Source organism: Talpa occidentalis, unplaced genomic scaffold (genome assembly GCF_014898055.3).
Source record: "Talpa occidentalis isolate TD23 unplaced genomic scaffold, MPIMG_talOcc4v2.1 talOcc4.11, whole genome shotgun sequence".
Classification (NCBI taxonomy): domain Eukaryota; kingdom Metazoa; phylum Chordata; class Mammalia; order Eulipotyphla; family Talpidae; genus Talpa; species Talpa occidentalis.
In genome coordinates this window covers 50,726,469-50,751,080 of record NW_023601104.1, presented here as the reverse complement: position 1 = coordinate 50,751,080, position 24,612 = coordinate 50,726,469, and the positions used below count along the sequence as shown (strand labels likewise).

Sequence of the window (24,612 nt, the reverse complement as noted above, 5' to 3'; positions counted from 1 at the left end):
TATTTAATTTCCAAGCGTTTGTAGATTTGCTGGTTTTTTTTTTTTTCTGTTACTGATTTTTAGCTTACCTCCATTATGGTCAGAGAAGACACTATATTGCAGTTCTTTCAAATTTATTAATTTGATCACCCATGATATAGTTTATGTTGGTGAATGTTCTATGGGTTCTTGAAAAAATTGCTTCTTTTGTGGTTTAAGCAGAGTTGTTCTATAAGCATCTGTTCTTGTTGGTTGGTGATTTCAGTTCTGTGTCTGCTGATTTTCTGTCTTGAACTGTCAGTTGCTAAGAGTAGAGTGTTGAAGTCTCCAGCTATACTTGTGGATTTGTCTATTTCTCTTTTCAGCTCTGTCAATTTCGTTTCATGTATTTTGATGCTCTGTAGTTTGTTGTATGCACATTGAGAGGATTGATATGTCTTCTTGATAGATTGATCGTTTTATTATTATATAATTTTTTCTTTGTCGCTGATAATTTCATCAGCTGTAAAGTCTGTTTTGTCTCGTGTTACTGTAGCTTCTCGTGTTTTTTTTTTTAACTAATGTTTGCACAATATATTTTTCCATCCTCTAGTATTCAGTCTTCTGGTGTCATTTTGTTTGAAGTGAGTTTCTATTGACAGCATTTAATTAAGTTTTTTTGGTTCTGTTTTGCAAATCTGCCTTTTAACTATGTCTTAGACCATTTACATTTAAAGTAATTATTGATATATTCATGCTTAAGTATGATATTTTGTTGTTTTTTGCCCAGTCTATGGTATTATATAGGATAAAAAGAAAACCCAGGTGACCATCCTTAAGTCCTGATATATTAGTAGATTTTAATAGTTCAGGCTTCAGAACCTTTATGATTGTTTGCTGATAGTTTTAGGATAGTTGTATTTAGAGGAGAGACATAGGAGAAAATGAGAAAAATTGCCTTTTTTTCTGGAGATAGAAGTTCCCTCAGTACACTTTTAAAATTTGAATAGGGACCCTGGAGTAATATATGATATGACTACATATGAATAGTAGGTAATACATAACCCAGTGCTTCATTATGCTTTGTAAGTCCTTAGTGATATGAATGAGGCATGAAAGCTAGAGGCCAAGGGTAAGGCTTCATTAGAGATGAAGTAACTTGGACAACTGAAATAACAGCCTTACTGCAGACAACAAAGACATACAGTTGAAAGAAACAGTATGAATAGCATGGAATATGGAAGACAACTGAGGAGATTTTAACTGTCTAGAGCAAAAATTGTGTTAGAGAATAATAAGGATATAAAATAAGATGGTTAGACTCTGGTGAGATAGAAGGCCTTCTGGAGTGCAAATTGATATATTGAAAAATTGAAAACCCAAAAACTGTAAGGTGAGAAAGTGACATGAAAGTGAGGTTTAAGCAACATTAGTTTAAAATAGTACAAGCTGTTTTATAGTGGGGAGAACCTGTTATCAAGAAACTAGTTGAGGGCCTCCCCGGTGGCGCAGCGGTTGAACGCTGGGTTGCGAAGCTGCCCGCGGCCTCTGCAGCACGGGTTCGATCCCCGGCTGCTCCCCGGCCACCGGAGGAGGGTTCCACATGGCGCGCAGACCTCTCCTGCTGCCCGCTGCTTCCCTCAGCAGTGTACTTCGGTTCTTCCGCCTGCTCTGCCCCTGCTCTGGCTCTGGTGAATTCTCTCACCCTCCCGCGCTTCTGACTGTACCCAGTGCTTGTATAAATAAATAAATAAATCTTCAAAAAAAGAAAAAAGAAAAAATCTTTAAAAAAAAAAAAACTAGTTGAATTTGGAATGGCATTTTAAGTGAGAGAGAGTAATTGAAGAGGAATAAAGAGGAAATAGGATTCAAAAGGAAAAATGGTGGGATTTGATACCTGACTAAATATAAAAAGTGTAGTTTGATTCATATTGCTAATTTTGAAGACTTCTTTCCCCAGACATCTAATCAAATATAAATAGGAAAGTTTTGTTTTGTTCTGTTTTTAAGATTTATTTATTTATTTATACAAGAACCAGGGTACAGGCCAGATGCACGGGAGGATAAGAGAATTCACCAGAGACAGAGTGGGGAACAGAACAGGCAGACTGAAGAAATACACTGCTGAGGGGAGCAGCGGGCGAGACAGGAGAGGTCTGCCGCGCCATGTGGGCCCCTTGCCAGCCGGCCGGGATCCAACCAGCGCTACAGAGGCTGCGGACAGCTTCATAGTGCGGCTCTCAACTGCCTGCACCACCAAGGGAGGCCCAAAATAGGAAGGTTTTAAAGAACCAATTTTGTCCTTTAGAGAAGCTCTTCTTTCTCTACTCTCTTCCCACCTACAAAGGTAATTTGGGAGAAACTTTATTGCCTTAGGCAACTGGTTAATACCTTTCTTTAATCTTTCTCTAAGCAACCTACAGTTACCACACATTCTGAAATAACTATTATACATGTTGAAAGATTTTCAGCCTTCCTAGTAATTAAAGAAATGCAAATTAAAATAACAAAGGTTGTTTTTATGGTAATATTCAATGCTGTGAGAGTTAATGAGACATTCTTTTCTATTAGAGTAAATTAGTATGATCTTAAAAAATTTGGTATAATCTTTTGAGAAAGAAATTTGACACTATGTAGCAAAACCCTTTAAGATGTTTGAGTACCATTTCTAAAAATTTATAGTAAGGAAATAATCAGAAATGCCAAGAAACTTTTTGGACCAGAATGTTAGTTACAGGGTTCCCGATTTTTCACAATTAAGATGATATGTAGTTGTCTAGTAGTAAGAGTGAATGGCTATAAATACATATAATAGAGTAGCCCTTAAATTAATGTTTTAAGGAGTTTAATTTTAATGACAGCGTAAATGCTTATGATATTAATTGAATTCCAGTTTTAAATACTTAAGTAATATCCTATTAGAACTTGCCATTTTTATCCGTTTTATAAACATTATTAGGGCAAAGGCTATCTTGCTATTCTTTTCAGAAGTTACTTGCCAACCACTGCAAATAATAATAATTTTAGTCCCCTTGAGCTAAAAATGTCCACATTATCATACACAGAGTCCTCAGTAAAGCCTTTGTTGTTAAGCATCTCTTAAGAACTTTCTTCCTTGCAGTGTGTATATATTCAAATATACAACCAAGTGTACAACTTTAGGGCACACAAAGCCTGTATGTGGATCTCTTCTAGGGCCATGATAAAGAATCCGTGCTTTAACTGAGGAAATTTATTACCCTTCAGTGTGGTTGAAACAGGGTAATTCTCATTTTCACCGGTATCCTTGGTATTGAGGTAAAACAAATGCAGTCTTCATTGAATGCTGCTTTTAAGTAATTTCATGCACAGTTTCATCTCTATTCTTGACTAATACTGAGATTTATTGGGGCAGAAAGACAGCTGGAAATCCACTGTGATAGTTTGGAATTTGCAGTCAATCCCATCCTTCATTTCTCTAATTTCCTAGGTCTTCACATAATAACTGTTAAAGACATTCTGCTGTCACCACTTCTCCAAATCTATCAACAACTTAGTAGCCATGAGGGCCCTAGATTCTACAAATGTTAGAAGAGGAGAATAACCTAAGGTAGTTATGGATTGGAGAACTGGATTTCCAGATTGTGTTTAGTTACAAGGCCACATTTCAAGGGACTGTTGAAAAATAATAAATAATGAAGGCAGTATTGGACAAGTCTAGAAGACAGCAACAAGATGGCAAAGAATTAGCTATCATATCATGTGAAGAACCTTTGCCAGAGCTAGGGGGAAGAGAGGACTAAAGTGTGATAGGAGAACTGTCACTAGCTAGCCACCTTCTTTACCACTTTAGCGACAGTATGGTGTATAGTAATGAAGAGTTCAGAGTTAAACCTGCATTCATATCCCAGCTTACCCTGAGAAAAGAAACTTAGCCTTCTAGGAATTAAAAGAAGTATGAAATATCTTAGTTTAATGTAATGAGACTTTTATTGACTTGATTAATTATACCACTTACAAATGAGAGAACTTACTAAAGATCACTGATGTGAGTGATATTATTTGAATTATATGTGAATCATACAGGCTTTCAGACAGGGTTCTATGATGTTCTATGAAGGGAAGCTAAGCTGGGATTGGCTTTAGCTCAGTGGTTTCTTTGGGAAATGCATCCTCTTTCAACCATCCTCCTTAAGAGGAACTAAGCAGCTGTTAGGTATTAATTAGCTCCTTGAGAAAATTTAATTAGATTTTAAAATATAATAAAAAAATCAGTTTTAAAAATAGTGGATGACAGGGGCCTCCCCGGTGGCGCAGCGGTTGAACGCTGGGTTGCGAAGCTGCCCGAGGCCTCTGCGGTGCCAGTTCGATCCCCGGCTGCTCCCCGGCCATCAGAGGCGGGTCCCACATGGCGCACAGACCTCTCCTGCTGCCCGCTGCTCCCCTACAGCAGTGTACTTCGGTCCTTCTGCCTGCTCTGCTCCCTGCTCTGGCTCTGGTGAATTCTCTCACCCTCCCGCGCTTCTGACAATACCCAGTGCTTGTATAAACAAAACAAACAAACAAATAAATAAATTAAACATGCCTCTGTTAAAAATTAAAACATTAAAAAAAAAACTTTAAAAAAAATAGTGGATGACAATGCTCTTTATGTTCCACCTGAAACGATTTGTAATAAATCTTAATAGTCAGTTTGTTTCTTTATAATTTATATTCTATCTCCTGGAAATAATTTGAAGCAACAGCTTAGAACATTATTCTTGGTAAGTGAGAAAGGTATAGAGTCAAGAGGCACTCCCACTTGAGTTTAGAGAGCCAAATTATCTATATATTGACTACTGTAAATCAAAGGGAAGTTAGAGAAAAAAACCCTTATATATATAGGGATGCAGAGTGATATAGTGAAAAAGACTAGTACTTTTTGTATTAAGAGGCAGAAGACAGGTTTCTGTCCTTTTGCTGCTGATCTGCTTTGTAACTTTTCACAATTCTTTTAACCTTAAAAACTGTTACCTTATGGATGTCATAAGAGTTAAATTACCGAATTTCTATATGAAAAAACTTTGTAAACTGTAAAATATTATCCAAATTGTAATATTATCTGTCACATGAAAATAGCATTCTGAACCAGCCAAGAATTATTTTATGTTTAAGAAAGAGATCTTGAGCTTGACGTACTTACTCTTGAGCCAAAGATTTGAGGGTCAGGGGATATAGAGATGATTGATATTTCTCTGTAATCTTGTTTATACACAGTCCCCTTGGAATCCATTTACTCTCACAAAAATTTAATATATCAGAGTTTTTTTGTTTTGTGGGACCCTTGCCGGCAGCCAGGGAACAAACCGGCGCTGCAGAGGCTGCGGGCAGCCTCGCAGCCCAGCGCTCAACCGCTGTGCCACCAGGGGAGGCCCAATATATCAAAGTCTTTTAAGAGAAAGTTAAAATATTTCCTCTACCCCTTCATTAGTAAGTCCTCCCCAGTCTACATTTGACATCCCAAACAGTAGCTAACTTTAAGAGTATTTTGCTTTCAGTAAGTCATATTCTATGTAAAATTCATGCTTAGAAAAATGCTTAGGAATGATACTTTTTGAGCCAATTAAAAAAAATTTGGGGCCTCCCTGGTGGCGCAGGCGGTTGAGTGCAGCGCTGTGAAGCTGCCTGCAGACTCTGCAGTGCCGGTTTGATCCCTGCCCGCTGCAGAGATACCCACATGGTGTGACAGACCTCTCCTGTCTTGCCCTCTGCTCCCCTCAGCAGTGTATTTTGTCAGTTTGCCTGTTCTGCTCCCCACTGTGTCTCTGGTAAGTCCTCTTACCCTCCCACACATCTGGTCTGTACCCTGGTTCTTGTATAAATAAATAAATCTTTAAAAAAAAATTTTAACACAGAAAAATTGGAACAACTGAGAAATGAACACCCTTTTAATACCCTCGCCTAGATACACCGTCAGTCTCTTTCTATGCCTTTTCCAATTTTATTACTGTTCACACACTTAAATCTTTTGCCATGTCATCCAAAAGTACATACAGGTCATCAGAAGGATGCTATAATCATGATCATTTTGTCTGCTGCTCAAATAGAGCAAAACAATTACTGAGAAGTTTGTTACATAGTTGGCACCAGCTGGTAAAGCTTATTTTCTGAAGCCCCAGTACATTTTATTTGAGCCAGAATACTCAGATTAAGATTATTTTAGTAATTACTGCATAAATGATACCTAACTTCTAAGATCTGTATTGTCAGAGAAGGAATATTAGACTACTTATTGATGAGTCTAAATCCCTACAAGTTAGTGGCAGTGCTATTCTTGAGTAAAAGTAGCTAGAATACTACATACTTTTAATGCCTTTGTTTTTATACAACAGGCTGAAGTAGTAAAGTTTTATATTTTCAAGCTGTTGGAAAAAGGAAAAACTCATTTTAAATGGAACATCTGTTAGAATTTAAATCTGTCATTGCTTAGAAGGTTTATTATTGTTATAAATTGATGCTATCTGATGGAAAATATGTCTGTTGTAATCGCTTCACCTAGATATAACTACAACCATAAAAGCTGTTCCTTTCCTTTCTTTCCCCAGGAGATTTTGATGAATTCACTCAAGATAATAATGACATTATGTTGAAAAATATAGCAGAAGATCTTCGGAATTGCTTACCTCTGGAAACCATGCTTTCCTCAGAACATCTAGCCCTCCAAAAAGTAAGTACATTAAATTAATTTACTATTAGTGCTTATCTTTGGGGATTCTCCTATTCTTTCATAACCCCTTAGCAGCTCTAGTATAATTAGTCCTAACTTCTGCTTCCAAACCATTTTTCATTTGGTGTTCCAACCATGTCCCCAATTCTTTTGAGACTTTAATTTTCTGGCTCCCTTGTACCATTCATTCAACAAATATTCTTTGAGGGCATCTTATTTTCCAAGTACTCAAAAAGCAACACCACTTAAGACCTGCCCACATCATTGTCCTGGTGTTCTCTTTCCTGTTTCATTTCCTGCACTTTCATCATCTTTTTATTTCCTCCTATTTTTGAATCACATATTTTATTGAATTGCTTATTTTATTCCTTTATTTCTAAAATTAGTTCTCATGTTTCTTCTCCAGACAACCCCCTCATTCAGGTCCCTTTAAATTGCAACTCTTATGGGATACATATGCTATGAGTGTTGCTTATGAAGACAAAGTTAATAATCTTCATTAATCTGAAAACAGCAACCCTCAATGTGGGTTTTTTTTTTTTTAATTATTTTTAAATTTTTTTTTTTTATAGAGGCATGTTTTTATTTATTTATTTGTTTGTTTGTTTGTTTGTTTGATTTATACATGCACTGGGTACAGTCAGAAGCGCGGGAGAGTGAGAGAATTCACCAGAGCCAGAGCGGGGAGCAGAGCAGGCAGAAGGACCGAAGTACACTGCAGAGGGGAGCAGCGGGTGGCAGGAGAGGTCTGCGCACCATGTGGGACCCTCCTCCGGTGGGACCCTCCTCTGGTGGCCGGGGAGCAGCCAGGGATCGAACTGGTGCCGCAGAGGCCGCGGGCAGCTTCGCAACCCAGCGATCAACGGCTGCGCCACCGGGGAGGCCCTCAATGTGGGTTTTTTTTTTTTTAAGCCTGTAAACTCCTGCAAAGAGAGCTAAATACTGTACATTTTTAATAATGCTATGCATATTGTGAATAGTTAGCAAATCTTAGTAATAAACATTTAGTCATTTAGAGTGGATTCTCAAAGGAAAATAATGCATGGAGTAAAAAATGAAAGAAATAGTTGTAATTCAGCTTGGAAGTTACTAATAAATCAGTCTTCTCTACCATGAAAGACCACCAATATGAAATGAGGAAAAAGTATTCATTGCATGTTAATACTCAGCCCATAATTCCCTATCCTAATAAGCTATTTTTATCTTCCTCAATTTCTTTCTGGTCTTTGTCTACATCCATACCTGATTTTTACAAGCTTATAACAATTTTTTAAATTTTTTATTTTTTTAAAGATTTATTTATTTATACAAGAGCTGGGGTACAGGCCAGAGGCTTGGGAGGGTGAGAAGATTCATCAGAGACAGAGCTGGAAGCAGAACAGGCAGACGGACCAAAAGCACTGCTGAGGGGAGCAGCGGGCTAGACAGGAGAGGTCTGCTGCGCCATGTAGGTATCTCCCTGGCCAGCCGAGAATCGAACCAGTGCTGCAGAGGCTGCGGACAGCTTCGCACCGCTGAGCTCAACCCCCTGCACTACCGGGGAGACCTAATATAAATTTTTTTAAATGTGGATGTAAATGTGGGCCTTCCCGGTGGTGCAGCGGTTGAGCTCTGGGTTGTGAAGTTGCCCACAGCCTCTGCAGCGCTGGTTCGATCCCCGGCTGCTCCCCGGCCACCGGAGGAGGGTCCCACATGGCGCGCAGACCTCTCCTGCCGCCCGCTGCTCCCGGTCCTTCTGCCTGCTCTGCTCCCTGCTCTGGCTCTGGTGAGTTCTCTCACCCTCCCGCGCTTCTGACTGTACCCAGTGCTTGTATAAATAAATAAATCTTTAAAAAAAAAAAAAAGAATGAATTTTAAAAAAAAAAATGTGGCTGTAAATGTAATTTTTCCACATGGTTAATTTGATTCTTTTTTTTTTCTTTTTTTTTTTTTTTTGTTCTTTTATAGAGGCATGTTTTATTTATTTATTTGTTTGTTTGTTCGTTTGTTTCGTTTATACATGCACTGGGTACAGTCAGAAGCGCGGGAGGGTGAGAGAATTCACCAGAGCCAGAGCGGGGAGCAGAGCAGGCAGAAGGACTGAAGTACACTGCTGAGGGGAGCAGCGGGCGGCAGGAGAGGTCTGCGCGCCATGTGGGACCCTCCTCTGGTGGCCGGGGAGCAGCCGGGGATCGAACCAGCGCTGCAGAAGCTGCGGGCAGCTTCGCAACCCAGCACTCAACCGCTGCACCACCGGGGAGGCCCGGTTAATTTGATTCTTTATTGTAGTTACAGAAGAAGGAATCAGACTTTTTTTTTCATTGTAGCCACTTGCAAATCATGTGCCACCAATATTTATAAAGGGCTATTACTATTTGTAAACTTGAAGTTTTACTAATATTTTATTGTTTGAAAACGTTTCCTCTGGGTAAAGATAAGTATTTTGATGGGTAAGTCATTGCATGTAGGACTCAAAAGATGGTTATTAGTATCAGTTCTTCCCCCTTTTACTAAATAGTGTCATTTCTTTGGAGCTATTTCTCTGGGTATTAGTTTCTTTGTTTGTAAAGATGGACAAGATCATATCAAAATTCTCCTTTCAACAAGGGTTTAATATATAGTTTATAGCCATATTTCACATCATCACAGATCAAATAAAAAGTCACTAGTGTCTCAGAAATAAAATGAAGGAAGAGCAAAGTTGCTGACTTCAATAAACAAAACTTGAGTTTCTGTGCCTTGTTGCTTCAGAATTTTAGCATGTGAACCACTGATGTTTTGCCTTATTTAGCAATAAAAAGAGAGCTCTTTGTACTTTTTCTTTTGATGTTTTTCTTTTCTCCACTAGATACAGCAACAGCCAGAACCCACAGTTCACGTGGATGCATTCCTTTATGATGAAGACTTTATTGATTCATTATGTGAGGAAGGAAAAATGAGCAGAAACTACTGCATGGTGTGTGGCTCCCACCAGACGGCACCTTTAGGTAGGTGTTCAAGGCTGCAGAGCTGATGACTCTGTGTGTACTTTTCCTTACTTTTCATGAGTATGCAAATTCTTGACCAAGTCATTTAATGTTTTTTGAAAGCAAAAGGCCAATCTTATGCATAGCTGTTATCAAATAATATAATTAGGGAGACTAAATAGAAATATTTCTAGGAAAAGTAGGCCACTTGATGTCTCTAGGGCACATCTCTGCTTCTCACAGAAACCATTTCATCAGAGGTGACTTTTCAGGTCCAGAAACTAATCAGAAATGACTGAGTTCTGGGAAACTGACTCATATTTTCCCATCCTCAAAAGAGATTGATATATAAACCACAATGCCTGTGGTGTATTAACAATGAGAACTGTAACTGTTCAGGATGCTGAAACTTCTCCCTATAAAAACTTCTACTTGAGAAGTTAAATAGTAATATCTATTATTGGATGAGCATGAACTCAGAGAATAGAGATGGATCATCTTGAGAAAGAGCATTTTCATGCCATGATTCTACCCACTGCAGCATCTCTAGTACATAACAGAAAACAATTCTTGTGACAGAAAGTCTCCTGTATCTCTGCCCCTCAGATGTTGCACCTCTATCCCAAGTGGGAGATTGGACTCCCATACAGCTAATACATTAACTCTTCTGCTAACATATACTTTGTTCAAACTGGATATGACTGTCTAGACTATTGCTTTAGACATGTTATTTCAGTCTCCCTGCTCACTTAGATTTATAGTTAATGCTTCGGGTGGGCTACCCCTCCATTTAAGTAATCTTGTGTTCATATTACTCATCTTAGGTGACATCAGTCTTAAGAATTAGATACTACCAAATTGTAACATGTTGCTAACACAAATATATTGTACCTATATTATAATTTAGGGTTAAATGTCTCTGATTTGCTGGTTTAAGATTTTATTTCTAGGTAATACTAAATGATTTCCATTTGAAATAGGTGAAATTCACAAAATAGACAAGGACTAAGACAAGAATAATAGAAAACTAAAAAGTGCATTATAATGCCATATCAGATCTAATATAGAGAAATTTAAAGAAGAACTATATTTGCTAAATAAAAAATTGTGAAGATTAGGATGTGTTTTCCCATAAAAATCAGGTTGTAAATAGTGATTGGATATCCAGGCCAACCCAGATGATTAATATAATGAATCTGAACAAACCCTATGTGAGGTACTCCCTCCCTGTGGGACAGGCCTGTCTAGTACAAAATCCACGTGGGGAATCCAACCCAAGACACTAGTTTCACAAAGAGGCTCCAAAGTAGATGAGGACTGATAGTCATATCCCACCACTCAAGAATTACCTCTGAAGCCTAGTCACATCCTTTATTTTCTTCCAAAGGATTAACCAGCTTGCTTCCTTATAGTATGACTGAAGTTTTCCTCCTTCCTCACAAAATAGTTAAGTCTTTGGGTTAACTCCAAATCAGAAAAAAAAAAAAAAAAGGGAAAAAAAACATACTCTGCCTTTTCTAGATAGTTTATCACAGATACTATGTTAGGAATTTTAGCCATTAAACTAAGGGATATAAGAGCAATTTATGGAAGAACCTTAACCCCTTTCCTGGACGCCACAAGAAAGCAAATTCTAGGTTGGCCTTGACTGCCACATCGCACACCTCCAAAAGTGAGGATTCGTATCCTATGCTACAGTCTATGCAGCAATATGTGGCAGTTGTGAGGCTGGCTCTGGGGTAAGATGAGAAAGCCAGATGGTATGGGAGTTAGGTAGCAGTCCCAAGGAACAACTGGTCATAGGGAAGAGGAGAAGGGAAAAACTAAAGACATTGTCAGCAAGAGGAAATGAGAGGCCCAGAGGTAGGGATAGGCATCTGGGTGGCTGTTCCCTAAAGGTCTTTTAAATGTCAGAGACTTTGCATTTATTCTGTAATTCAGCTCATAATGAATGAATGTCAACTTATCACATTAATTTTTTTCTAAATAACCTTTGAATGACTTCATTAAGAAAAGAACACATGAAATATGCTTTATATAATATGAGTGAAAGAATTAGAAATACAGAATGGAATTATTAATACCTAGGCAAAATATGATGTTCACTCTGTTCTAATCCTCCAGGATTTATTTCTCATTCCTTCTCTCTCATGGAGTTGAAGTTCATTTATCACCATGTACTCCCTGATCTGTCGGGAAAGGTCTTGGTTGACGTTGGCTCCAGGCTTGGCACAGTCCTTTATGGGGTAAAGTCCAGCTTGCGGACATACTCAACATTTGGAAAATACTTTCTTCTCCTGCTAGCAACAGTTTTGCCTGCCACCATCCAAGGTGACAGCTTGGCTTTATTTATTAGAGTGAAAGAATACTAAGGGTAAAATAATATAGCATAGATAAGCATTTAAGTTTTATTTGATGGTAATAATTACATTTGAAATTTCAAAGACCAATGCTCTGATTTTCCTTACTAGTTTTTCTCTACAACACAAAAGAAGGGATAGCAATAGAACAGAAGCAAGTGACCCCTCATAATACTTTACTGTTTTGTCAGTCACTACTATCCTTCTAACTCCTTTTTCTTTGTACTATCCTAAAATAGTATATACTGAACTTGGATAAGAACTGTCATAACTGGCAAATTTTACTTCAACAAAGAAATTACTGTATGGACATAACCAATTCACCTAATACTTCTGGACCTCAGGTTCCTCACCTGTAAATGAGCAAATTCAATGATATCCAAGTACACATCTTGCTCCAGTATTCTGGATCAAAGTTGTTAAATGGTTTTATCAAAAAAACTAAAATGTCTCTGGTTGTCATTAGTAGACTTGTTAAAGACATGTGGCCAGCAGCAGTAGAGGCTCATGCCAGAAACAATTCCCAGCATCATTGCCTGCTCTAAACAGAAACAGTTAACTCTTTAATGCTTAGTTTATTTTTCAGTGTTAAGACTTTTATTCCACAATTAGGAAAAAATAACCATAATAGAAAATAAAGTCTGCCAAATGGTCTTTGGAGAATATTGGCAGATTGATTGTTTTCCATATTTTGTTTGCTCTTGTCAGTTTTCTGATTTATTAGAAATGTATAAAGCTGAAATATTTGTGGCTATGCAGTTATAGTGGCAGCATTAATAAATTTAAACATACTACCATTTTTCTCTATTTTATATCACTGATTTAGTCAATATATTTTTTGTGAATACCTACATATAATCTGTTAAACATATTTTTAAAATCCTTGATAAGTTATAATTACAAATTTGGTTTTCACACAGGTATTAGTTAATGTAAAATGAGCTGCAGACTCTGGTTTCCTTCCAGATTTTTGTCGTCGTTGTTGTTACTGCCACTAAAAATAGCTGCATAACATATATAATCAATTCTCGATTGTGCTTGATACCTAATTGGTTGGTTAACTTTGACAGATAACCAGATTGACTTCCCTAAGCCAAAAAGCATATACCTCTGGTCACCTTCCACTAGTGTCAGACTCTGTGTGATTTTCCATTATATTCCCCATAGCTTAACTACCTTCTTGCTGTCCTTTCATGTAACTTCCTAACAAATTACAGAAAGAGAATATTAAACAGAGAATCTACGTGATCACTTTTCTCATTTCCAACTTTGTTGACTGCACAGCTTTATCAGGAAGAATAAGAAATCGATTTTTAAAAACATAACTATTTGTAAATAAGGGAAATTAAAGTACAATCAAGATATTGATTCTTTAGTCTTTAAGGTTTTGATGTTAAAAGTTTTACATAAATTACAAGGTGACATATTTATCTTTCATCTTATTTTTACTTTATTGAATTCTATTTTTGCTTGACTTAAATTTTCAAATAAAAATAAAGCTACAGTTAAAGTTCATTCATTCATATCATAATATATCTTCATATTTTAGGGTTACCTTTACAGTTCAGCATTGCAACTATATGGAGTAGAATTGAATGGAGACTTTTGCCAGTTGCAGGAAATGGTCATAAAAAAATACCAATTCACTGACAGAATAAAGGTACCCCTTTAAATTTATATTCTGTTATCCATTGTATAGTACAACTTAGCCAAATCTGTTCTGCATTGGACTTGAAAATCTTCAAATCAATTCCTGGTTGCTATTTATAGAAACAGATTGAATTGATTTAATATTTTTAAACATTAATAAAGATTCACCAGAGACAGAGTGAGGAACAGAACAGGCAGACTGATGAAATACACTGCTGAGAGGAGCAGCGGTTGAGACAGGAGAGGTCTGCTCACCATGTGGGTTGCTCCGCAGCCAACGGGGAATCGAACCGATACTGCAGAGGCTGCAGACAGCTTCACAGTGCTGCACTCAACCGTCTGCACCACCAGGGAGGCCCTCTGCCCATTTTTTAATCAGATTGCTTTGTGCTTTTTTGCTGTTGAGATGTAGGCATTTATATTTTTGGTTATTAACCCTTCATTAGATACATGATTTAATATTTAGTCCTGTTCAATAAGTTGCTATTTTATTTTGTTGAAGGTTTTCTTTGCTAAGAAGTAATTTAATATAATGTGGTCCCACATTTTTGCTTTTGGTGTCAAACCCAAAAAATCGTTGCCAAGACTGATGTCAACAACTTATATCACCTTTATTTTTTTCTAGGAGTTTTAGTTCAGGGCTGATGTTCAAGTCTTTAATCCATTTTGTGCTAATTTTTTGTGAATGTTATCAGTAGGATTCTAGTTTCATTCTTTTGTATATGACTGGACAATTTTCTCAATACCATTTATTGAAGAGACCATCCTTTCCCCACTGTTTATTTTTGGTTCCTTGTTATTAGACAGTTGATCATATTTGTGTGGATTTATTTCTAGGCTCTATTTTGGTCCATTGATTTATGTATCTGTTTTTTAATGCCAGTGCCATACTATTTTGATTTTTATAGCTCTGTATTATAGATTGAAGTCAGGGTTTATGCCTCTAGCTTTGTTCTTCTTTCTTTAGATTGCTTTGACTATTCTCAGTCTTTAGTGGTTCCATACAAATTTTAGTATTGTTTGTTCTATTTTTTTGAAAAATGCCATTACAATGTTGGTAAAGATTGCATTAAATCTATGGATTTCTTGGAAAATATGGAAATGTCAACAATATCATTTCTGATCCATGAACACAGAATATCTTTCTATTTATTTGCATCTTTTTTTTCATATAGTTTTTAGTGATAGTTTTTAGTGATAAGCCTTTCATCTCATTGGTTAAATTTAGTCCTAAGTTTTTTTTTTTGTTTTTTTTGTTTTTTTTTAAAGATTTATTTATTTATTTGTTTGTTTATTTATTTATTTATACAAGCACTGGGTACAGTCAGAAGCGCGGGAGGGTGAGAGAATTCACCAGAGCCAGAGCGGGGAGCAGAGCAGGCAGAAGGACCGAAGTACACTGCTGAGGGGAGCAGCGGGCGGCAGGAGAGGTCTGCGCGCCATGTGGGACCCTCCTCCAGTGGCCGGGGAGCAGCCGGGGATTGAACTGGCGCTGCAGAGACTTCGCAACCCAGCGCTCAACCGCTGCGCCACCAGGGAGGCCCAGTCCTAAGTTTTTTTATGCTTTTGATGCAAGTGTAAATGGGATTGTTTTTTATTTTGTTTTTGTTTGATTTGTTTGTTTTTATTCTTGTTTGGTCTTTTTTAACAGGGTTTTCCTCAGAAGTCTAAGAATCCTTAATTATTTGCTTATGCTTAAGAGTGAGCAACAAAAAAACCGATTGGAGTTTTGATTAGAGGATTCTATGCACAGTGGGCTTCACTGTTGAATGACCTTGTTTCTGGCTTACAAACTTTTAGGTCTTTTATTTTCCTTCACATTCTCGCTGTGGGTATATGCTGCCTTTTTAAAACCCCTATGCTGTTAATATAATGGGGTTTCAGGAGAGTACAGGTGTATGTGCATGTGTCTTATCCACTTTGTTACATAGAAGGTCCATTGATTTAAATCCTTCTTTCCTTCAAGCTAAAGGTAATCTTTCCCTCATTCATATTTGCTTATTCCTTTGATGGCACTTATATAGAGTTCTCCACATATCAAACAATGTTTGATCCCATTACTAGATTATAACATATTTGTCATGGTATGTTTCCCTGCACAGTATATTGTACATAGGTAGTGCCAGTTAAAAACTGATTAAATAGATTTTGGTTTCTTCGTGGCTTCTGCATTGTCTGCATTCTAGTTTGTCCAGGGCCATCCCTTGGATTCCCTGAGACCTCTAAGGTACCTGTGTTGGTTGTCATAATTAATTGATCCACCTAATTCTTTTTACTCTATGGTGGGGGTCCAGGGAGTAGTGAACAGAAGTGGAAACTGTGTGAACGCTTTCTTGGTTATCAGTAGGTTAATTTGCATTCCTATTTCATATTTAAGCTACATGTTTGGAAAGTCCAAACTGATTAGACTCTTTTCTCTTTGTGTTCAGGAACATGTCAAAGCTGTTTCTCAGAGGTTCCAAGCCAACTTAAATTATTACTTTTAAAAAAGAAGAAAATATTTTAAAATTCAGACTTCAAACAATCTGAATATTATATGTGTATAGGAACAACTGCTTATTTAGAAAGTAATCTTATAACACAAGGTCAACTTTTTTTATTTTTTATTTTATTTTATTTTATTTTTAAGATTTATTTATTTATTTATACAAGCACTGGGTACAGTCAGAAGCGCGGGAGGGTGAGAGAACTCACCAGAGCCAGAGCGGGGAACAGAACAGGCAGACTGACGAAATACACTGCTGAGGGGAGCAGCGGGCATGGCAGGAGAGGTCTGTCGCGCCATGTGGGACCCTCGCCGGTGGCGAACCGCGCTGCAAAGGCTGCAGGCAGCTTCGCAGCCCAGCGCTCAACCACTGCGCCACCAGGAGTGGCCCCAACTTTTCTTTAAATAAAAGTTGTTTGATTTGCTTTTGAGCAAATATTTCCTCTTGTTATCTTTCATGTGGTCTGCAAGACTTGGGAATAGTAGCCTAAGTTATTGTTTTGAGTACAGTTTTTAAATAAATTATTTTTTCTTTGTTGGATAGATAATCAGTGAATTTTACATGAAGAGTTGGACAAGGCTAGTTAACTCTGCATAGTTTTGTAATTTATTAGTTACTTTTTAAATTTTTATGTGGTCCTGTTTGATCCTGTGAATCAGATATATTATTTATGAGAATACTGATTACCTAAGTGTTCTCATAGTTCATCATAGTTGATGATGAACCGGAATTTAAGCCTAGGTCCTTTGACTCATATAAGTAGTATGATAGTAGAAAAAGCTGAACTGATGGGCAAAAAATAAAGTGATGGCTATCTAAATAAATAGCCCAAAACAAGTCTTCTGAAACAAATCTTACCAAGTTTATGTTTTTAAATAGATATTAAGCATCTCCCATATTCTGTTTTTTCTCCCACTTTAAGATGTGCTGTCTTCTCACATAATCTCATAACATCATTAAACCAATAGATATTTCTTATGTGGTTATGTAATATACTCTTTGTCATCTTATGTGAACTCATTCTTCTTTAGGTGCTTCATGCAGACATCTGTACCCAGGGTTCTCTGCTGCAAAATGCTGATGTTATTATAATGAATAATGTCTTTGAATATTTTCTTGATGAGGCGGAACAGGCCAGGTATGTTATTTTTTCAAGCAATAAATCTTGTTAGAATATATCCAGCAAAGTGTGAAAAGGGATTGGTAAGGTAAAAATGTATTCATATTAAACTTTTTAAAAACTACTTCAACTATGAAATTACATTAATCAGGAAATGTGTTCTGTATAAAACAAATACAAAAATAAACTTTGTCTAACTTTTAAAAATATTGCATCTAATTTGGGGCAGATATAAAATGATATCATGACACAGCCATTTGCTTAGCAGTCAGGGATGCAGTAACAGTTCCCAGTAGCCTTTGTACTTATTCTTTTCTGCTCCAGTTTTCTTTTCTCTAAAAAAAAGTCATATGTTATCCTATCACAAAATGATAGAAAACTATCACAAAATGATAGAAAAGATGCCTGTGAATGAATATAAAACAAAGTATAAAAATATTAACCTGAAAACTATGTAATTTGAATAGCTAAATCTCTTTATTCTGCCCACCTTCATCTTCTATATTCTCTCTCTCTCTTTACAGACATTCACACACACACACACACACACACACACACACACACGCACAAAATTACCAGGGTAAGGTAATGAAATTAACAATTTAAGTAGTTTAAAGGAAATTGATTTAAGAGAAAGTAATCATATGTAGTCAGAACTTAACCAGAATAGCTGATGATTTTTGGTCACGAAGTAAATACATGAACAAAGTTGTTTTCATCATAGTAGCCTTTTTTTTTTTAATAGAGGCATGTTTATTTGTTTATTTATTTGTTTGTTTGTTCGTTTTGTGTATACATGCACTGGGTACAGTCAGAAAAGCGGGAGGGTGAGAGAATTCACCAGAGCCAGAGCGGGGAGCAGAGCAGACAAAAGGACCAAAGTACACTGCAGAGGGGAACAGCGGGCGGCAGGAGAGGTCTGCGCGCCATGTGGACCCTCCTCTGGTGGCCGGGGAGCAGCCGGGGATCGAACCGGCACTGCAAAGGCCGCAGGCAGCTTCGCAACCCAGCGCTCAACCGCTGCGCCACCTGGGAGGCCCCCATCATAGTAGCCTTTTAAGGTTAATTTTCTGTAGACAATATATGATTAGTTCTTTATCTTTTGTGTGTGTGTATGTGTAAAACAACTCAGGTGTAGACCACGGGTGCAGGGTGTGGGGTGAGAGGATTCACCAGAGACAGTGTAGGGAGCAGAACAGGCAGACAGATCGAAAGCACTGCTGGGGGGAGCAGCGGGCGAGACAGGAGAGGTCTGCTGCACTGTATGTGGGTTAGCTCCCCGACCAGGGATCAAACTCAGGCTGCAGCAGTGACTGCACTGAGTCTTAACCCCTAGGCCACCATAGAGGCCCAGCTCTTTATCTTTTTAAGTTATGACCAGTAGCCAAAACATTACATAATTGTTGAAGAGTGAAATATTACCAAGTTTATGTTGAATATGAAATTAAAAGATAAAACATTAAACTCTTCAGAGGTTCATAATAGAAAGATTTTGATTGCTAAACAATGTTGACAGCTACAGGTAAAGCTGATACTGGAAATACTGCTTGTTTAGTTATAAAAACTTTTTGGTAAATTCATTCTTGAACTCTACATGATTCACTGAATAGGTATTGCCCACATGTTTTAGCTTAGTCACTTTTCCTAAATTAGCCTAGGGCAATGAACTCTAAATATAGATAGGTTATAGTTTCTCATAGATATCTTCATCATGAATGACAATATACAGAAGAAAGTTTAGAAGATGTAGTAAAGCATTCTGATATTGGAATCTGACAAAACCAATCATTTGCTTATATTAATTTTATATTGTAGTAAGTGAAAAAAGATAGAAGACACAGCTCATAACTCCAGAGATGTGTAATCTTAATCAGAATCTGAGGACAAATAAAGTGATACTACTAAAGGAGTTATTATATAAATAAAACCTGAGATATTTAACCATAATAGAAAATGTGTACTCAGAAAAGATAGATCTCACTATGGGTTGACACCTTACATTCGCAGAGTTATTGTTAGTTGAAAAGGACCCTCTAGGGGCCTCTCCAGTGGCGCAGTGGTTGAGCACTGGGTTGCGAAGCTGCCCGCTGCCTCTGAAGCACCAGTTCAATCCCCGGCTGCTCCCTGGCCACTGGAGGAGGGTCCCACATGGCACGCAGACCTCTCCTGCTGCCTGCTGCTCCCCTCAGCAGTGTACTTAGGTCCTTCTGCCTGCTCTGCTCCCCGCTCTGGCTCTGGTGCAGTTTCTCACCCTCCCGCACTTCTGACTGTACCCAGTGCTTGTATAAACAAATAAATAAGTAAATAAATTTTTTTTTTTTTAAAAAAAAGGACCCTCTATGTTTTTTTAGTAGGTGGCTAAAACAGATATAATTACTGCAGTTTACAACATAAAGAACAAGTGCTATGCCAATGAACTCAGCTTTATTCTTATTAAATAAACTTGTATGTCATTTTTAAGAAACCACATCAAAACAACAAACAGCTTTAGCCCAAATATAGTGACACTTTTTTTTTTAAAGATTTATTTGTTTATTCATACAACAGCTGGGGTACAGGCCAGAGATGCGGGGGGTGAGAGGGATCACCAGAGACAGAGTGGGGAACAGAACAGGCAGAGTGACTAAAATACACTGCTGAGGGGAGCAGCGGGCGAGACAGGAGAGGTCTGCTGTGCCAAGTGTGTTGCTCCCTGGCCGGCCGGGGATCAAACTTGTGCTGCAGAGGCTGCAGATTGCTTCGTAGTGCATTGCTTAACCCCTTGTGCCACCAGGGAGGCCCTGTGACACTTTTTTTATATGTGTATTTTTTACATCATTTTTCATTTTTGTACAATGTATGCATTTTCATCTTGGTTATAGTCCCCGTAAAATTCTTACCACCCTTGTTTTGATCCCACTCCCTTCCCCCCCCCCCCCGCCCCGGTAGTGTGTCTCTGGTTTATAGTTGCCTGTTGATTTTGATTTTTACTTTATTATAATTAGTCTTTTTCCTGAGCCCTTATTTGGGTTTTCTAAATTCCTACTATGATTGAGACCATCCAGTATTTTTCTTTTTCTTTTTGGCACTATGGAAAGCTGTGTGGATGTTCCTCAATCTGCTAAAAAATGGAGCTTCCATATGATCCAGTAATTCCACTACTAGGAATCTACCCAAAGGACACAAAAACATTAATTCAAAAGGAAACCTGCACCCTTATGTTTATTGCAGCACTATTTACAATAGTAAGCTATGGAAACAACCTAAATGCCCAAAAAAAGATGAATGGTCAGGAAGATGTGATGTGGTACATATACACAATGGACTATTACTCAGCAATCAAAAAGATAAACTCATGCCATTTGCAGCAACATGGGTGGAGCTGGAAGGGATCATGCTCAGTGACACTTAAACTTTTTAACATGGATGCATGATTTTAAATCTAGCCTGAGAAAAAGAACATTTTCATCATTTCTCCTAATAAACAGCAAAATGTATACAACTTAAGTAGCCATTGCTATAACTTAAATCAGCGCATATGAGTTTACAGTCCACCAGCTGCACTGCAGGGGATGCACATTCCTGCTTTGCTTGACCGTTGTTCCCCAGTAGTGGGGCACTATTGAGACTCATGCACAGGGTAAAAATCCAGTGCATGTATGCACTGAAGGTTAATCAGAGATGGTTAGATAGACACTGCCCACTAACATACATACACACACATGGCATTCCATTGCATTTTAAACCTAGCTGAGTCCCTAAACTACAAGGTTTATATTATCCAGAAATCTTTCTGTTGAATATTTCTGACATTCAGATAAAGTATGATTTCACTCCTTATGTTATTTATAAAGATCTAATCTACATATTATATTCTTATTGTAGGTCTTTGCTTGGTTTCTGGCTTCCATGACCTATTTCCAGGCTCTTCCCCATCTCCATCCTTAGCAGTTTCTGCCTCTCCCCCCCACCCTTTCTCTTGAATCAGTTTTGACACACTTCGTAAAGAATTTAAGGAGCTTTAAATGCTGATCCAGCTTTCCTTGTGTTTTGACTCTAAAAACTGAGTTTTTACCTTACTCATGATAACCTTGTAGTAACCAAAATTCCCATCCTGTTAAATCTTTTCAATACTGTCACTTCATAATTTTGTCATTACCCGTACAGGGACCAATTTACCAATTTCTAGTATGTTCCTGCTGTTCTATTTCTAACAGGGAGACTTTTTGTTCAATTGGGTTTCTAGAACACCACCTATGCTGTATTTTCTTTTGTCATCCTCATTTTTAAAAAATTGTGGTGTACGATTTATCTCATATGTAGATTATACAGAAACAAAGCAAAGGAACAGTCAGAACCAAATCAAAACAAAATCTTAAAATCTGACTGCAGAACTTAGACTACCAGAAAGTGGCAGGGGCTGGTGGGGAGGCTCATGGAGTATGGGGGAGGATTATTGGGGCTTTGGGTGATGATTTTTGTAACATCCATTTGTAGAGGTGTGAACCTATGCCTCTAAAACATACACAGCGAGGTAAACTGTTACTTCAATAAACATACATTTTTTAAAAGGTGAAGGGTTCCCACTCTCCCTTTAATAGGATGACTTAATGTCTCAGTGAGAAGAATAAATGTTGTTAAAAGCATCATATAAGCAGTGCTCTCACAAACTGGGGATTACGATTTTTTTTTTTTTCTGAATGTGGTAGACCATAAAAAAGGCATCTCACGCATAAAAAATTCTGGTGTCTGGAAAAACCTAACATACAAGTTTTTAATGCATTTTAGAGCCTGGGAATATATCAGCCATAATGTACGAAAACAAGGGTCATTATTAGTGACAGTACCAAGCCTTGAAGATTCTCTTTCAGGTCTAAAGGTATGTAAACCTCTTTTCCAGCATTTTTGTTGTTAAAACTTTTCTTTTGCTTTTTTCTGGCAGCTAGTACAATATTCTAGAAATGTTTAATCTGAATGTGGTAACATTAATAAAATGAATAACTACACTTTGTGACTTAAGAATTGGTTTGTTCAGTCATCGTAAGAGCTCTGAAATTGTGATTCTTCTCTTGATATAGATAGGTTCCTTTAATTCATCCAATTTTTCCAACTCTGGGGTTATACTTCAGGTTAACAAATGCTATTAAATGTTTGTAAGAGGCCTAGAATATCCACATTGTATCCTTTCTCCTTAGAACAAAAGGAACAAACTTTAAGACTTCAAGTTAGTAGACTAGAAACCCAGGTACTGTGCCCAGTTTAGCTTCTAGATCAGTTTGGAATCTGCACAAACCATTTCCTTGTTCCTTAGATTCTAAATAGAAAATAAGGCTAATATTTAATAATCAGATTCTATCTAATAAACTGATCCTCACATAAAGTTTAATTGTATTGGTAAAGCTTTTTGATATCCCTAGATGAAAGATACTGTTGTATTTCTTAATACTAAGTATTATTATAATTTTCTGTAGTAGTCTTTTCTTATGTAGAAGCACTGTCAACTTTAAGTATCTATTTCTTCCTTTAAGCAATCATCAATAATACCTTTAAAAAATTTACGTCAGTCACACAAAAGTAAGTCACATTTGTCATAAGAGAAATAATCCAGAGATATATAAAGAAAAAGATGTTCGTCTCCTCAATTAATTGTTTCCTTGTGAAATTCTCACTCTATAAGTGATATGATTTTACCTTACTTTTCCATATTTTTAAAAGCTTACCTTTTTAAAGCAGCTTTATTGCTATTTCCTACATGTATAAGAAATCCATTTCAATTTGAAATGCATTTTAAACTTAGCACATAAATACCACAAGCCCCAGGAGCACAATACAAAATAGTCATGTAAGGAATATAAACGGTTATAACTATATATAACTATTTAAGTTTGAAACTACGTGGTAAGAAAAAAATCTCTTCAATTAGCTAAAGCTCACTTAAAAAAAATATCTTTTTAAATATGTGGTATCTAACTTATAATTTCTATATATATATTGAAATAATATTAGTCATTTTTACTTAGCAAAATAACAGTTTTCATACTAAATAAATAAATCTTTGTAGTTAACCTTTGGAATGAATATAATGAAAAAAGTCCTTACACATAAGCTCTTAAAGAACTTTATTGCATTCCTATTTAAGGAAACTTTAAAAAGATTTATACGTTGGTGGCTCCAGAATTTCTGTGGCATAGAGACTCAAGTTTGTTAAGAGGGGATGAGTCTGATGAAGATTTGGAAAGCTATCAGCCCCTCTCATGTAACCCCTTAGCACCATTTTTATGCACATATGAACTGTTCTTCTGTAGTATGTGTATTCCAGTTATTTAGTTGTTTTTATTGTTTACATAATTATAAAATGAGTTACATTAAAGACAATTATTTCCTATTTTCTTTATTCTTTCAAATCACTGAATCCACAGACCTTCCATTTAGTACAACAAAGAACTATTCATGTGGCACTATGTAGCACTTAGTCCTTCTCATTGCATTACAAATCTGTTTTGTTCAATAACTTAGTCATGATTTCTTGAAATTTCAGAAAATAAGATCACTGCAGTTTTCATATTTGTTTACAATCTTGTTTCCCTCACAGATTAATATACAGTTATCTCCATGGGTTGAAGAGTTACCTCTGAACTATGATGTATACTCAGAAAAGGATATTGACAGGGAAGCTCTCGAACAAATACATTTATATAAGATTCTCTAGCACGGAAAATAGCCGTATAATGTTTTGTTTGAGTATATTACAAAATAACAAAAAAGAGCTATAACCCAAATGCTCTATTCATATTTTTCTATGTATTCCTTTCTAATCTTTGTACATGTGCTTACATATTTCTAAGTAGTTGTATATGTATATATACAACTCTGTTTGCTTTGTGTGATAATTTAATTAAAATATTTATCTGAAAAAAATTGGGTTTCCTTTATTCTGTTTAAAATAGAAATATGTGTCTTAATTTAGTCACACACTATATATATATTAAGTCCAGATTGATTTTTTAAAAAGACCAGAAGTAGCATCTTCTGTGAAGAAGGGTGGAGGAGGCTTACATTGTATCCCATTGATTAGATCTTTATTCTCTAGGATTCCTTGTACACAACTATATGTGAATAGGTCAGCTCAAGGACTAAAATAAAAAATAATTGTACTTGCTAGGAAAAAAAAAACTAAAGGATAACCTCCAAAATATGAATGGAAATTATATCTAGGTGTAACAGTTACTGGTGGTTTTTCTTTTCCATGTTTTCCATCTTTTAATAAAGATTTTCTTTTGAAATCAGGAAAAACAAATCATTTTAAAGAATACAATGTAACATGAAAACTCAAGCACTTGACTGGTTCCAGTAATCTCATGTTTAGTGTAAACTTTTTTTTTTTTAATTTTTTTTTATAGAGGCATGTTTTTTTTTTATTTATTTATTA

The 24,612-nt window shown here is 36.7% G+C and overlaps 1 protein-coding gene across 3 annotated transcripts in view; it reads left to right on the top strand.

Annotated features, from left to right (window-relative positions):
• Positions 1-24,065, top strand: part of LOC119239012 (uncharacterized) — a 33,073-nt gene extending 9,008 nt beyond the window's left edge. For all 3 annotated transcript variants that reach the window (XM_037503207.2, XM_037503206.2, XM_054689883.1), the window contains exons 2-8: positions 6,522-6,643; positions 9,471-9,609; positions 11,713-11,834; positions 13,498-13,608; positions 17,116-17,222; positions 21,972-22,062; positions 23,776-24,065. In XM_037503207.2, coding sequence (XP_037359104.1) covers positions 6,560-6,643; positions 9,471-9,609; positions 11,713-11,834; positions 13,498-13,608; positions 17,116-17,222; positions 21,972-22,062; positions 23,776-23,892 — 771 coding nt within the window. In that variant the 5' untranslated portion in view covers positions 6,522-6,559 and the 3' untranslated portion in view covers positions 23,893-24,065. The remainder of the gene's footprint in view (positions 1-6,521; positions 6,644-9,470; positions 9,610-11,712; positions 11,835-13,497; positions 13,609-17,115; positions 17,223-21,971; positions 22,063-23,775) is intronic.
• The last annotated feature ends 547 nt before the right edge of the window (positions 24,066-24,612 follow it).